Source organism: Rhinoraja longicauda, chromosome 18 (genome assembly GCF_053455715.1).
Source record: "Rhinoraja longicauda isolate Sanriku21f chromosome 18, sRhiLon1.1, whole genome shotgun sequence".
Classification (NCBI taxonomy): Eukaryota; Metazoa; Chordata; class Chondrichthyes; order Rajiformes; family Arhynchobatidae; genus Rhinoraja; species Rhinoraja longicauda.
The window spans coordinates 12,687,211-12,703,268 of NC_135970.1; the positions used below are offsets into that span (position 1 = coordinate 12,687,211).

The 16,058-nt window shown below is 43.3% G+C and overlaps 1 protein-coding gene across 2 annotated transcripts in view; it reads left to right on the forward strand.

The window, feature by feature from the left end:
* LOC144602254 (N-acetyl-beta-glucosaminyl-glycoprotein 4-beta-N-acetylgalactosaminyltransferase 1-like) overlaps window positions 1-16,058 on the forward strand; it is a 569,664-nt gene that overhangs the window by 342,811 nt on the left and 210,795 nt on the right. For both annotated transcript variants that reach the window (XM_078415127.1, XM_078415128.1), the window contains exons 6-7: window positions 11,399-11,499; window positions 12,064-12,131. In XM_078415127.1, the coding sequence (XP_078271253.1) occupies window positions 11,399-11,499; window positions 12,064-12,131 (169 nt within the window). The remainder of the gene's footprint in view (window positions 1-11,398; window positions 11,500-12,063; window positions 12,132-16,058) is intronic.

Consider the following 16,058-nt stretch of genomic DNA (forward strand, 5'->3'; position numbering starts at 1 on the left):
GTGAGGCGACAATAATACTGGCGTCAATTAACTAGACAATTGAGAGAAAAGTGAAAATAAACAAAAGATAGAAACGGTGGGATAGTGGTAGAGCTGCTGGCCTCACAGCTCCAGAGACCCGGGTTCCATCCTGACTATGGATGCTGTCTGTATGGAATTGGTATGTTCCCCACGTGACCACATGGGTTTTCTCCGGGTGCTATGGTTTCTTCCGATACTCCAAAGATGTACAGGTTTGTATTTATTCACAAAAAAATGCTGGAGTAACTCAGCAGGTCAGGCAGCATCTCGGGAGAGAAGGAATGGGTGACGTTTCGGGTCGAGACCCTTCTTCAGACTGAGGACCCCATTCCTTCTCTCCCGAGATGCTGCCTGACCTGCTGAGTTACTCCAGCATTTTGTGAATAAATACCTTCGATTTGTACCAGCATCTGCAGTTATTTTCTTATACTACAGGTTTGTATGTTCGGCTTCGGTAAAAATTGTAAATTGTCCCTCGTGTGTAGGATAGTGCTAGTGTATTAGGATCGCTGGTCGGCGCGGACTCGGTGGGCTGAAGGACCTGTTTCTGCGCTGTATCTCTAAACTAAACTAAATTAAACTAAAAAATAGAGTTGTTAACTCCTACTGAAAATGGCCCTTTGGCACACCATGTCCATGCCAACTATCAATCGCCCATTTACACCAATCCTATACTAATCCCATTTTAGTTTGCTCACATTGCCATCGACGCTCCCTGGATTCTAACATACTAGGGACTGTACAGTGGCCAATCAGCCCAATGTATATTTATTAATTGTGCTTGCACCACCTTTTCATCTACAAAAATAGCATTGAATACAAGTAATTGGTGAACAGCCCCACCTAGGGTTAAAAAAAAGGCACAAAGTGCTGGAATAACTCAGCGGGTCAGGCAGCACCTCTGGAGAACATGGACAGGTGATCCTGGCCCGAACCGAAACGTCACCTATCCAAGTTCTCCAGGGATGTTCATCTCAATGAGTTCCTCCAGCACTTTTGTGCCTTTATTGTAAACCAGCATCTGCAGTTCTTTGTTCCTACCTAGGGTGAGCTGGTTTCAGATCTAGACATGCCACTCACCATTCACCAGACACCCTACACTGCTGCCTTATGCGGGTGGTATCGCTGGAATCCAATGCCTGCTCTTTTACGCAACTCCACTGCTCCAATATTACACCCCTGGAAACATTTTAACATGATTTCTGCCCAACTTCTTTTACTGCCCATTGGGAAAAAGTGTTTAATAATAATATAATAATAATAATAATGCATTACATTTATATAGCGCTTTTCTAACACTCAAAGACGCTTTACAAGGTTTACTAAAACATAAAAGAAAATATTTGGATTGTGTTGTTTAAACCTTGCCATGCATGGTGCTGTTGCAACTATTGCACAAGAGAATTAGCAAGCTTTTATTGAGGCATACTTTGGAAAGTCACTGTGGATAATTTTGACAGAGTCAACCCTACAGTGACTTAACACCCATGTTATCCCAATCTTTAGGTTTAAGAATAAGGGGGAGGCCATTTAGAACGGAGATGAGGAAAAACTTTTTCAGTCAGAGAGTTGTGAATCTGTGGAATTCTCTGCCTCATAAGGCAGTGGAGGCCAATTCTCTGAATGCATTCAAGAGAGAGCTAGATAGAGCTCTTAAGGATAGCGGAGTCAGGGGGTATGGGGAGAAGGCAGGAACGGGGTACTGATTGAGAATGATCAGCCATGATCACATTGAATGGCGGTGCTGGCTCGAAGGGCCGAAAGGCCTCCTGCACTTATTGTCTATTGTCTATTGTCTAATCTCTCTGATCCCTACTGAACTATCCCAACTTCTCCTCTGATCTCTCACCTGCTTCCTTCCACCTTTGCCACACTTACCCTGATTCACTTGGCTGTCTTCAGCAATATTTTGCTCCCTGTCAATGTCCTTCCCTGCACTACACTTGGGCCCATCGGCCTACTCACTTTACAGACTCTCCCTCAATCTGGCCAGCTACAACTGGTAAACTGGGACAAAGAATGGTTAGTTTGGTTTAGAGATACAAGGTGTGAACAGGCCCTTCGGCCCACTGAGTCCATGCTGACCATACATAATTCATTCACACTTGTTCTATGTTATGCCACTTTCTCATCCCCTCCCTACACACGAGGCCGACAGAGGCCGACTTACCGACAAACATGCATGTCTTTGGGATGTGGGAGAAAACTGAACCCTCTGTGGAAAAACCCACGCTGTCACCGGGAGAATGTGCAAACTCCACACTTACTGCAACCGAGGTGAAGATCAAACCTGCGTCTCTGACATGTGAGGCATAAAATTTATCATTACATTTGTTGGAAGAAACTGCAGGTGCTGGTTTACACTGAAGATAGGCACAAAATGCTGGAGTAATTCAGCGGGACAGGCAGCATCTCTGATGAGAAGGTTTGGGTGACGTTTCGGCTCGAGATCTTTCTTCGGACTGAATAACTAGCTGCCCAGAGAAAAGGGAGAGGGGAGAAAGTTTTCTAAATGCCCGTGACTTGGTTGGTTTAGAGCACCCTTTACATGCAAAGCATAACAAAATCATTACAGGCCAAGTGGTGTATGTGGCATAAAAATAAACACAGAAAATGCTGGAAATGCTCAGGATTAGTGGAGAGAATACAAGCATTAATTTTTCAGGTCAGTGACTTTTCATTACAAATGGAAAAGGATAGAGAAAAACAATTTTAAGGTGCTGGAAAATGTGAGCAAGGAGCACAGCCTGTGATAAGGTGCAAGGCAGAAAGATTAAATGAGAAAGGAAGATAATGATGCAAGGCCAAGGCAGGTGAGAATGGTTCGAGAAACAGAAGATGCCTATAGGGAATCGCAGAATCATTATCTGAAATTGCTGAATTCAGTGTTGAGTCTGGAAGACTGTAATTGCCTAATCAAAAGATAAGGTACTATTGCTCGAGCTTACACTGAGTTTAGCTGGAACAGTGGAGGAGGCTGATGATGGAGACGTCAGGGTGAATGGAAGATTAAAGTAACAAGTGACAAGCTAAAGTGACAAGTACAGGGTCACATTTACCGAATGAATGAAAGTGTTCTGCAAAGCACTCGACTGTTCTGCATTTGTCGCTCCAATGCAGAGGGATCGACATTGCGAGCAGCAAATACAAAACACTGAAGTGAATTGTGGTTTTACCTGCGGAGAATGTATTAAAGCCCTGGACAGTGTGAAGGAAGAAGAGGTAAATACAGCAGTTGCATCTCCTGCCATTGGAAGTGAAAGCGATGTTGTCCCGCCCCCCTGACATCAGTCTGAAGAAGGGTCTCGACCCGAAACGTCACCCATTCCCTCTCTCCTAGATGCTGCCTGACCTGCTGAGTTACTCCAGCATTTTGTGATACCTTCGAAAGCGATGCTGACACACATCCAAGAAGGTACAAGGAACAGCAGATGCTGGAATCTTGAACAAAATACATAAAGGTCAGAAGGTCATAAGTGATAGGAGCAGAATTAGGCTATTCGGCCCAACAAGTCTACTCTGCCATTCAATCATGGCTGATCTATCTCCCTCCTAACCCCATTCTCCTTGTCTTTTCCCCATAACCCCTGGCACCCTTACTAATTAACAATCTATCTATCTCTGCCTTAAAAATATTCATTGACTTGGCCTCCACAGCCTTCTGTGGCAAAGAATTCCACAGATTCACCACCCTCTAGTGCTGGAGTAACTCAGCGGATCAGGAAGCATCTCTGGAGAACATGGATAGGCGACGCTTCTGGTCAATCTGTTGAAGGGTTCCGATCCGAAGCGCCACCTATCCATGTTCTCCCGAGATGCTGCTTGACCTGCTGAGTTAACGCAACACTTTGTAGTTTTTGCTTGACATAGATCAATCAGTGAGAGGATGTCAACGTGGAAGCTGTTGCTTCAGGTAGCAGAAAGGTCAGGGCAGGGGAAGATGTGCACGGGGGTTGCATAAGTAGTGAATCACCCTTTGGATGTGAAGGTCGATGAGGTCCAATGTGAGGCAATGAGAATCCGTACCTGGTTGTGAGTGGGAGGAAATGGGATGAGAGGATTAGTGTAGGAAAATGAACAGATTTGAGCCCTTTGTTAATTATCATAGATTGTAATGCTAAGTTGCTGGACCTTCCACCGGCCGGCGCAGCCTGGAACGTGGCAACGACACCAGGCTGACCGCGGGAGAAGACGGCAGGGGAAGGGAAAAGACATTCTGTCCTTCCATCACAGTGAGGAGGGGACTGGAGGAGACTCACTGTGATGGATGTTTCTTTTTTTGTGCGTTGGGTGGGGTTGTGTAATTTGTTTGTTTTATTGCTTTTATTATTGGACTGTGGGTGACTAAATTTCGTCCAAAAGGATGACAAATAAAGATATCTTGAATCTTGAATCTTGAATCTTGAGAAAAAAGGGCTCCATGTCAGGAGGGCTGGTGTGCAAATGCGGAATAGCGGTGTTGTTGCCTCGACCAGTCTGCCTAAACCTACCTGATCTCCCGGTTGCTAAACATTTTAACTCCCCCTCCCATTCCCATATTGACCTTTCTGTCCTGGGCCTCCTCCACTGACAGAGTGAGTGAGGCTCAGCACGAATTGGAGGAACAGCACCTCATATTTTGCTTGGGCAGTTTACACCCCAGCGGTATGAATATTGACTTCTCTAACTTCAAGTAACCCTTGCTTTCTTTCTCTCTCCATCCCTCCCCCTCCCAGTTCTCCCACCAGTCTGACTGTCCCCGATTCCATTTTATGTTTGCTTTGTTGCGATCTTCTCCTAGCTAACAATGACCTATTCTACATTTTCCTTAATTCTCATTCCTTTTGATGGCTCGTTTTGACACCTTCCTTATCTCTGTGTCTCCCTCTCCCCTGACTCTTAGTCTGAATAGGGGTCTCGACCCGAAATGTCAACCATTCCTTCTATCCAGAGATGCTGCCTGTCCCGCTGTGTTACTCCAGCATTTTGCATCTATCTTTGCTACCTTACAACTCTGAGCATCCAGGTTTGATACTGACCTTGGGGGCTATCCCTAAGAGTTTGCACATTCTTCTTGTGACTGTGTGAGTTTTCTCTGGGTGCTAATGTTTCCTCACAAATCCAATAGACTTGTTATTAGGTTAACTGTGGGTTAAAAAGCCAACTGTAGATTGCCCTTTTGGGCAGGCAGGTGGAAAATAAATGAAAACAAAGAGGTTGGTGGTCATAACACAAAATAATGATGTTTAACTTTTTAGAGGTGCCAGTAAGCTGTATCAATGCATACTGTCACAAATAAAAGCACAGTTTGTATTAGATGGCAGTCCAAAGTGATGAAGTTACAACATCTGAGTCCTCCCTCACATCATCTTATAGACCTTTCCATTAATTACTGTTCATTGTTTTCTGCATCAGGCCACATTTATTCTATACTTTTTCTTCCAGATCTTTTTAAGGCAGAGATAGATAGATAGATTCTTGATTAGTACGTGTGTCAGGGGTTATGGGGAGAAGGCAGGAGAATGGGGTTGAGAGGGAAAGATAGATCAGCCATGATTGAATGGCGTAGACTTGGTGGGAGATGTGGCCTACTTCTGCTCCTAGAACTTATGAATTTATGAACATTAAAGGTTCATGACTCTCAAAAGGATCAAACTACCTTTGCTGCTTCATAATGCAATGAAGTGTGATCAAGAGTGTGCTATAGGGGTGGAAATCCAGATTCCCAATCTTGCTGCCTCTCCATGCAGCATCAGCCTGAGATGCACCTTATTTCCATGGGTTGCTCAATGCCCACTTCACTCACTCAAACAACGTTGCACTTAAACCTTACCGGAGGGAAGTCCCCACAAAGACCAAGTACATCGGATGATCAAAATCAAACACTGGCTTTCTGACTTCAAAAGTTCGTAAATGATAGGAGCAGAATTAGGCCATTCGGCCCATCACGTCTACTCCACCATTCTATCTTTCCCTCCTAACCCTTGGATTCAGGACTTGCCTTCCACAGCCTTCTGTGGCAATGAATTGCACCCTCTGACTAAAGAAATTCTTCCTCATCTCCTTTCTAAAGGCAGTGAGCACAGGGATCCACACATCAGTTTTCAGATTTCAGGTTTATCCTCAGCCATACCACATCCTTTCATTGCCCTTCATTTGATGTTGAATAATGGCTATACAGAGGCAATGTATACTTAGGATAAAATACCCTGGTAATGCAATGAAGTGAGTCCCTACTTAACTGTATAGAAATAGTGTAAGTTCTCCTTTTTTCCTTTTATTTCGGTTTAATTTCTCGGCTTTAATTAGTTCTCCTTCCCTCAGCCCTGTTGGATGTTATCAGGTGGTGTCAGCGTGAAGCTCCCTTTTCATTGAGGGAATGCATTGCAATCTTCTTTTCCCAGAGCTGATTCTTGTTGGTAATGTTAAAGAGATGCTCACATATGTGGACATTTATAAAACCTATGGGATCTCACACCATATTATGGCTGATGGAACATCAGAAGGCGAAACAGGAAAGGAGTATTAATTAAAATCCCGGAAGGTTTGAGTTAACCCCTGATTATTCATCATGCCACAAGTGTTTGCGTTGTGTGATTTCAAAACCTTTACTCACACGCAGCACGTTCTATACACCTAATAATTTTACACTATAGTGTAATGAAGTCTGAGCTGTGCAAAACATTCATCATTGGTTTAAAATTGATTATAATATTCCATAATTAAAATAATGTTTAACCAAAATATTTTTTCTTGTGAAATGGAGACAACAGCTGTGCATATCACAGCATATCTGGAGCTTCTGCTATAAATGCTCGTCATGCTTTGGCTGCCCCTCCAGAGTCTGAGATGCAGTTACGACCAGCTAAATTTCACTGAGAGAAAGATTCTCCCAGTGATCTTATCTTGAGCAGTCAGCCATTCGCTCCATCAGGCCCATACCTGCTCCCAGAGAACAATCTCATTAGTCCATTCTCCTTTTCCTTATTTCCTTGCAGAGTCATAGAGTCATACAATGTGGAAACAGGCCCTAAGTTGCCCACACCGACCAAAATGTCCCATCTACGCTAATCCCACCTGCCTGCGTTTGGTCCAGATCCCTCTAAACGTGTCCTATCCATGTACCTGTCTAAATGTTTCTTAAACGTTGCAATAGTCCCTGCGTCAGCTACCTCCTCCAGCAACTCGTTGCTCGTTCCCCACAAGCACCACCCTTTGTGGAAAAAAGTTACCCGTCTGGTTCCCATTAAATCTCCCCCCCCCTCACCTTAAACCTATGCCCTCTGGGTCTCGATTCCCCGACTCTGGGCAAGATACTCTATGCATCTACCAAATCTATTCCTCTCGTGATTTTGGACATCTTTATAAGTACTGTATTGCAAAAATACTTATGTCTTGCACATGGACATCAACTACCCTATTGATTCTTTTCCCCATTAAACCGATATCAAGGGATAATAGCCAACTATTCATCTAGCACCTCTTTGAGATGTGAGAGGAAACAAAAATACTTAAAGGAATTGCATGTTGTCACAGAGACAGCTTACAAACTCCACATGGACACCACCTGAGGTCAGGATTGAACCTGGCACCCTGGAGCCATGAGGCAGCAGAACTGCCTGATATACCAACAAACTGAAGAGGCTCAAAATCTGAAATAAGAACAGAAAGCACTGGAAGTAAATAGTAGATCAGGCAGCATTTGTGGAGAGAGAAATAGAGACAAGAGTTTCATTTCAAGGACCTATCATCAGTTCTGAAGCGTTAAATCTGCCTCTTTCCACAGATACTGCCTGACCTGATAAGTATATCCAACATTTTCTGTTTCATGTTTAGAAAACTGATGCTCACATTTTTATGCTTGGGAGTAGATTCGCTTTTATACTGCTGTTCAACCTTTGTATTATAATATTGAAGACAGAATTTACTTTGTCAATCTGGTCTCCACTCCCTCAGCTCACATCTCCCCTCTCCTTACCAACCCCCCACACCCCCAAACCCTTGTACTCCTACCATTGAGACCAAAATTGCAGGGAAGAAGTAAATTTCAGGGCAGAAGCAATTTGATTCAACACAAATGGAGTATTCCTCCAACTGGTTTGGTAAACAACATGGAGCCGGAACATTTGCCAAGATTAGAACACAGACTTTTGGTCCAATGAGTTAATGTCAAAGGGGAGATTGCTGGAATAATGAAATACAGTGTTGATATAAAGCATCCATCAAAAAATCTACAAATAATAGTTGAAGGAAATCCAATGATATTCAGTAACAGATACAGTGGAATAGTGGTTATGTTATTGGATTAGAAGTCCCGAGAAGTTGATCAGTGGTCAAAGCCCCTCCACTAGCTGAGAATTTTAATTCAGTTATATTTCAATAAATATAAATCTGGAATTAAAAATCAATACTGGTGGAACCGCTGGGTTTTTTTTTCATTGATACAAGCCTATTCAAGTGGAAAATGGGTAAAGTCGATTCAACATTTGACTCAGAAGAAATTTCTTTGCTGTCAGTGCCTTCAAGGTGCAATATTAGTTGTGGACTCTCACGCGTGAAATTTAAATAATGATATTTGGTAGGAAGATTAATTTAAGTGCATTTTTCGGATACTCTTGAAGATGAATAAATGGAATGTGCAGAACAAGCAGGGACCATAAAGTTTTGAATCCAATTCATATATTTCAGTAAATATTAAGCAGAAGATAGTGGTCTAGATTTCACACGTAAAATCCAGACCCACTTGTATTATTCATTGGCCTGGCAACAAGGCAAACCAATATATGCATAGTTAGGTATACTTAGGTAAATACCAATGACCTGAACCTGCTGGATAATAGTGGGTGCTCTAATTGTCCAGAGACTCCGCTGCTGAACTCCACATGACGTTCAAGAGTGGAACTATTCCTGGCGAGGATCCTTAACATTTATCTTCAGGAACTACCTGCTAAATATTACCCCCGGTTCAGTCAGTCTGCAACCCCCATTGATTTTCTTTGAAATTGTGGCTGTGGATATAAAAGCAATAGTACTTTTCTTGCCACATGTACCGAAGTACAGCAAAATTCATTATTGTATACAGTCCAGTACAAGTATCATTACACATAAGCACTTAGACACATCTATATACTAAGACTCTTGTTTGTTTGTTTGTTCCTGAACTACAGCCAAAGCGGTACATGATAGCTCGACAATTTTAGGCCCACCTTACTCACCGTTGTCCCTTTCATGCTAATGGAAGACGTTTCATTGAAATTGGTGTTATATTTTTAAAGTTATTCACATTTTAAAGTTTAAATCTATCTCCTAGGGAGGAGGGAGGAGGGAGGAAAAGGGGTTTTGAGGGGGATGGAATAGGGGGGCAGGGGAGGGGAGGAGGGGAGGGGGGGGAGGAGAGGGTGCTGCACCAATGCAGGAAAGGTTTGGGTCCAACGGGTCCACTTGGTCTAGTCTTAGATAAACATCTGAGATACAATACTAATGCATAGCACTAGTACACTGAGACAGTATACACGGTCACCAGATTTTAGCAAAATTATTGTTACGTTCTCCTTTTTAAAAATTAGTTTGCTTTGTATAATATTCTTAATGTTTTAGCTCTTTATAACTGATCTGACCCAATTTTATTTTTTTAGAATTTTTTAATCCTTCCTGTTATTTTTTAATGGTTTTTAATTTGTCAGATTGAATATCACTTTTAGCTTGTATAGCCAGTAAAGCTGGGGACAGGGCATCACTCGGGATCAATGGCTTTCAGGGAGCTATAAGGGCCAGTCCCACTTAGGCGACCTTTTTGGCGACTGCCGGCGACTGTCAAAGTCTTGGCAGATCGGCAAAATTTTCTTTTACCCGACGACAATGGCCACGACAATGCCGAGTCAGGTCGAGATTACACCGTCTTCGGAAACATAGCAAACATTCCCACGCTCTCAATGCTTCTCCGGCGTCCTAATTTTCGCTGAGATCACTGACAAGTACTTGAGAGTTTTGATATTAAAAAAAACTTGCCCGGGTTACTTGAAAACCAAGCTTCACTGTAACAAGGAAAAAACTGGAGTTACTTCCAGTTTACTAATAGCTGTATTAAAAATATATATTTTAAAAGTGGTTAAGTGGATTTTTGCGAAAAGTGTGTGGGCATTCTTTGAAAATGTAAGGGAGATGCATATCTGGTTTCTGGGTTGCATATCTGGGTTTGGAGCCCACTTTAATTGTAATGGCTGATGGACATAAACATCGCAAAAATTCCCACGCTTACCTGACCATCAAACTGTTGCCTCCAATCTACCTGTCAAATGTCCTGACGGTAAATAAATTGGTAAAACACAAGCATTTTATGGTATTTTGAAATGACTTTACTTATTTTAATATTATGTGCTTCTAAATGCATCTAAGAGAACCTATCAAACCTGGGGACAGCATGCGACAGCGCCCGCAATAAGCAACGATACCTGGTGACAAGCCAGCTGTCGGCGAGAAATTTCAAACCGGATGATTTCTCAGCGACGCGCTGAGATCCACTACGATTTTTGGAAGACTCCTCACGATCATGCCCACGACACCCCGGCGAACTGTCGGCGACAGCCTAGTCACCGGCAGTCGCCTTAAAATTACCTAAGTGGGACAGGCCCTTTAGAGCTTTGGTTGCTTCAGGGCGCCCTCGGATATGCTGTCCTTCTCAGACATCACTGCTTATCTGTGTTAAGTTGATTAGTAAGTCTGTTTATGTCACAAATATTGGCGGTGTGGATGCCAAGGAAGGTCGTCTAAGGCTACAGAGGAAAGCGAGCAGGTGGAATATTGGGCAGAACGTACAGTCATATCGCCATGCAGCATGAAAACAAATCCTTTTGCCCAACTAGCCCATGCTGACCAACATGTCACATGTACCCTCATATAGCCCATATCTCTCTAAATCTATCATATCCATGTACCTGTCCAAATGTTTCTTAGATGTTGTGATATTGCCTGCATCAACTACTTCCTCCGGCAGCTGATTCCATATACCTGCCACCCTTTGTGTAAAAAAGAGGGCCCTCAGGTTCCTATTAAATCATTCCCCCTCACCTTAAACCTATCTCCTCTGGTTCTCGATTCCCCTACACCGGGCAAAAATTCTTGGTGTTTTTCGATGGCCAACATTGAATGGTGTTTCCTTTCTGCAACTTTTAGATTTCTGTATTTAATTGCTAACTATCAGCGGAATGTGCAATTGGCTCCCCTATAATATTGACAGCAAATGATTGGCTCCGTTGCAGAAAATGCTCTCCCTTCTTGTATGGTCTTCTCCTCTCATGTGTTTGGTGCACGGACACAATGGGTCCTGAGTTGATTTTCAACATGTTTGCGTCTCACCAGCCTGACTGATCTTTTTTTTTTTTTTTTTTCTTTTCCCCAGGTGATTTCCAGTTTGCAATTGCATCCGATGATAATTCCGAGTTTTGGCTCAGCTCTGATGAAAGTCCTGCGAATGCCAGATTGCTGATACATGTAGGCAAGGTACAGATGCCAGTTCAATCTCACTTATCTGCTCCAGCAGCCATTCCAGGCATTTCAATCACTGCACTAAAATGTCTTTGGGGATGACTTTTTTTCTCTGTTTAATCTATTTTTAACGTTTTATGATCCTATGATTTTAAAATTATTTATAGTTTTCAAATTTATAATAATTCTAATGGGGCTGATGTGCAGGTACTAGCACAACATTTAAGAAACATTTAGATAGGTACATGATAGGGTAGGTTTAGAGGGGTATAAGCCTAAAGCAGGCAGGTTCCATACACCCACCACCCTCTGTGTGAAAAAGTTACCCCTCGGACTCCTATTAAATCTTTTCCCCTTCACCTTGAACCTATGTCCTCTGGCCCTCGATTCCCCTACTCTGTGCATCTACCCGATCTATTTCTCTCATGATTTTCTGAACCCTTTCAAGCTTGGCAGTATGATTCCTATAACATGGTGACATCTATAAAGCATCTTATTTTCCCCAAATCATTTCAGTTTCATTTCTTTAGCTGGACTGAATCATTCAAGTGACTAATCCTTCTTATCATTGCTTTCCAGTTAGGTACAGAATGGGCTGCACCTGGCGAATTCACTAAATTCAGATCTCAAGTTTCCAATCCAGTCCAGTAAGTACATGATTTCATTCATCGCTTTCAATGACTAAAGCAGTGGCGTCAGAATGGAGCAAACCAGTTACCATATAACCTCAAACTAAAAGGTTATTTAGTCCCAGTAAAGCTGATTACAGGTATTAAAGTTTGAAACTGATAAAAGCTCTTTTAAGATCTCACCGCTGGCTCCCTGTCATTGGCCAGTAGTGTTTTCACATCTGAATTAGGTTCAAATGGTTTAAAAAATGTATTAAGTGCAGACAATAAATGCTAATTTATCAATGTGACCCGCTGTAAGAATAGTGCTGTTGTGAACTCCCTGCAGCGACTACATGGGTAAAGTTTAGTTTAGTTTAAAGATACAGCGCGGAAACAGGCCCTTCGGACCACCGAGTCCGCACTGACCAGCGAACCCTGTACACTAACACTGTGTTACGCACTAGGGACAATTATCAATTTTTACCAAAGCCAATTAACGTACAAACCTGTAGGTCTTTGGAGTGTGGGAGGAAACTGGAACACCCGGAGAAAACCCACGTGGGTCATGGGGAGAATGTACATACTCCATACAGACAGCACCCGTGGTCAGGATCGAACCCGGGTCTCTGGTATTCTCTGCCGGATGTACACTTCAATCAACGTTTCCCCGCATTCCTGACTTCCATCAACAATCACAAGCTTGTCCCCTCCACTGGCTCTCCTCGGCTCCTGTCAGGTGCCGCTGCACCACCGTGCCATCCAATAATGGAAATAAAAGCAAAGATATTATTTACTTAATACAAGCTCCGAAGCAAAATATCTTCTCTTTATATTTTGTAAATTTTCTTGTGTGTGGCTGTCACTGGGATTGAATTGACTTAGTTTTGTGAGGAGCAACTCAGTGAAGCCAATGTGAAGTATTTAACTTGTGTCCCATGTGTCACGCTGGTGTTATGGATTGAAAAACTGAAGGCAATTATGTGAAAGGGCCGAGAAACAAGATGGTGGTGAATGGGTGGAGAGGACAAGCTTGTGATTGTTGATGGAAGTCAGGAATGCGGGCAATCGTTGACTGAATTGTGCATCCGGCAGAGAATAAAGTAACGCTGCAATCCATTGCAGGTCTGGGTAGTGAGCCCCAGATTTGGAAGAAGGGTCCTGACCCGCAAAGTAACTTATTCATGATCTCCAGGGATGCTCCTGACATGTTCATTTACTCCTGCATTTTGTGCCTTTCCTTTTGAAAGGATGTGAAAGTTTGCTTTGGGAATAAAACTATTTCTATCCACAGGATAACTGAGGAATGGACTCTGTGCGGTGACTTTTCATAGCAAGTGTTAGCTGGATGAGTACACACCCATCACTGAATGTTTTAGTTTAGTTTCGAAATACAACGCGGAAACAGCCCATTCAGCCCAATGAGTCCGCGCCGACCTGAGATCCCCACACACTAACACTATCCTACACACATTATGGACAATTTCCAAGCCAATTACAAACCTTTACATCTTTGGAGTGTGGGAGGAATCTTGAGCTCCCGGTGAAAACCCATGGGATCATGTGGAGAAAGTACAAACTCCGTACAGACAGCCCCCATAGTCAGGATCGAACTGGGGTCTCTGGCGCTGTAGGGCAACAACTTTATCGCTGCATCACTGTGCTGCCCATTGTATGCTTCAATAGATATACACTAAATTTATGTTTCTTAATAATAATAATATATTCCTTTATTCGTCCCACACCGGGGAATTTACAATGTTACAGCAGCAAAGTGGATAGCAAGAGATCAAGAGATCAATCATTATAAATAAAAGATACATAAATTGTCATCGGTTTTCTGTGTGTTCTTAGCTGTTATTGTTGACTCGTCTGCTGGGAGCAGTGCTGGTTGTGCAGTCTCACAGCAGCGGGAAGGAAGGACCTCCTATATCTCTCCTTCACGCACTTGGGCTGAAGGAGTCTGTCACTGAAGGAGCTACTCAGTGCGTGACAGTGTCCTGCATGGGGTGGGAGTCGTTGTCCAGCAGCGATATTAGTTTTGCCATCATCCTCCTCTCTCCCACCACCTGCACTTCTGTAGATAGGAGTCTGCAGAGCTGTGCCTGAAGTCCGCAGTGTACAGGGTGAACAAGAATGGCGCTAGCACTGTTCCCTGCGGAACCCCAGTGCTGCAGACCAGTCCATCTGTCCATCTGTCAATCACGTGGCCTTATATTGGCATAATCCACTTTGATTAAGTAAATAACCCATCATCATATTTTCAGTGAAACATTTGCTCCAAAGGTACTGCGATTGAGATAGATACTGAGACTTTGTAACTCGCGGTACACGGAGGTTGTCCTAAGGTTTCTATATCTGAATCATGAAATGTTCTGTGAGCACAAAGGACTTGCCTCCCTGCACCTCGTGAACCTACGCTGCACTCCCTCAATAGCAAGAATGTCCTTCCCCAAATTTGGAGACTGCACACAATACTCCAGGTGTGGTCTCACCAGGGCCCTGTACAACTGCAGAATGACCTCTTTGCTCCTGTACTCAACTCCTCTTTTTATGAAGGCCAACATGCCATTAGCTTTCTTCACAGCCTGCTGTACCTGCATGCTTACTTTCAGTGACTGATGAACAAGGACACCCAGATCTCGTTGTACTTCCCCTTTTCCTAACTTGACACCATTCAGATAATAATCTGCCTCCCTGTTCTTGCCACCAACGTGGATAACCTCACATTTATCCACATTAAACTGCATCTGCTCACTCACCCAACCTATCCAAGTCACCCTGCATCCTCATAGCATCCTCCTCACAGTTCACACTGCCACCCAGCTTCGTGTCGTCTGCAAATTTGCTAATGTCACTTTTAATCCCTTCATCTAAATTATTAATGTATATTGTAAATAGCTGCGGTCCCAGCACCGAGCCTCGCGGTACCCCACTAGTCACTGCCTGCCATTCTGAAAGGGACTCGTTAATCCCTACTCTTTGTTTCCTGTCTGCCAACCAATTCTCTATATCATGTCAGCACCCTACCCCCTAATGATGATGAAGGCCTAACATATAAGTGGAAATTTTCTTTTTCTTAACTCACTTGCAGCATGCGAGTGTTGATGGTGAGCCTAGCATTTAATGGCCATGCTTAATGCTTTTGGAAAGGTCATGGTGAATTATTGACTTGAACCTCTGCTTCCTTGTATTCACACACTGGCACAGAGCTTAGTTATTGAATATTCCAGGACTTACAACCAGCAACATGTGAGGGAACAGCAGCATACTTTCAGGTCAGGATGACGTATGGCTTGGAAGGAAACATTAGAGCATTAGAGCCCTTTTCCTAAGCGGAACAGGTGAGTTTGCCTTGTGCTACTGAAGTAGCCTTGGAGTGTTGCAAGACGTGCATCTCGGAGGTGGTACAACCAGCAGCTACTGTGCACCACCGGGTAAATGTTTTGGGCACAGGTCAAGCAAATAGTTTTGTGGCGGATGCTGCCCGCCTACTTTGGTGATTGAAGATTATTCTGCTCAACTTCTGAATTATATGTAGATGGTGTAAAGGGGTTGGAGAATCAAGAGCTGGATCACTTTCACCACACAATACCCAGCTTTTGACGTGCTCTTGTAGCTATTGTACTTATTTGGATGATCTGGTTGATTTTCTGATCAATGCTGATTCCCAGATGGTCCACAGTGGGGCTTGCAGCAGTGATCATACGATTGAATGCCAGGGATAGGTGGCTAAATTCTCTCTTGTTGAAGATTGTCATTGCCTGCCACTTCCTGGTTGAGGAATGTTGCTTGCCATTTGCTTGAATATGGTCCAGCTTAGTTTAGTTTTAGTTTAGAGATACTGCGTGGTATCTTCGGTCCACTGAGCCGTCGCCGACCAACACTAGTTCTATCCTACACTCTAGGGTCAATTTTCAGAAGGCAATTAACTTACAAACCCGCACGCCTTTGGAATGTGGGCTG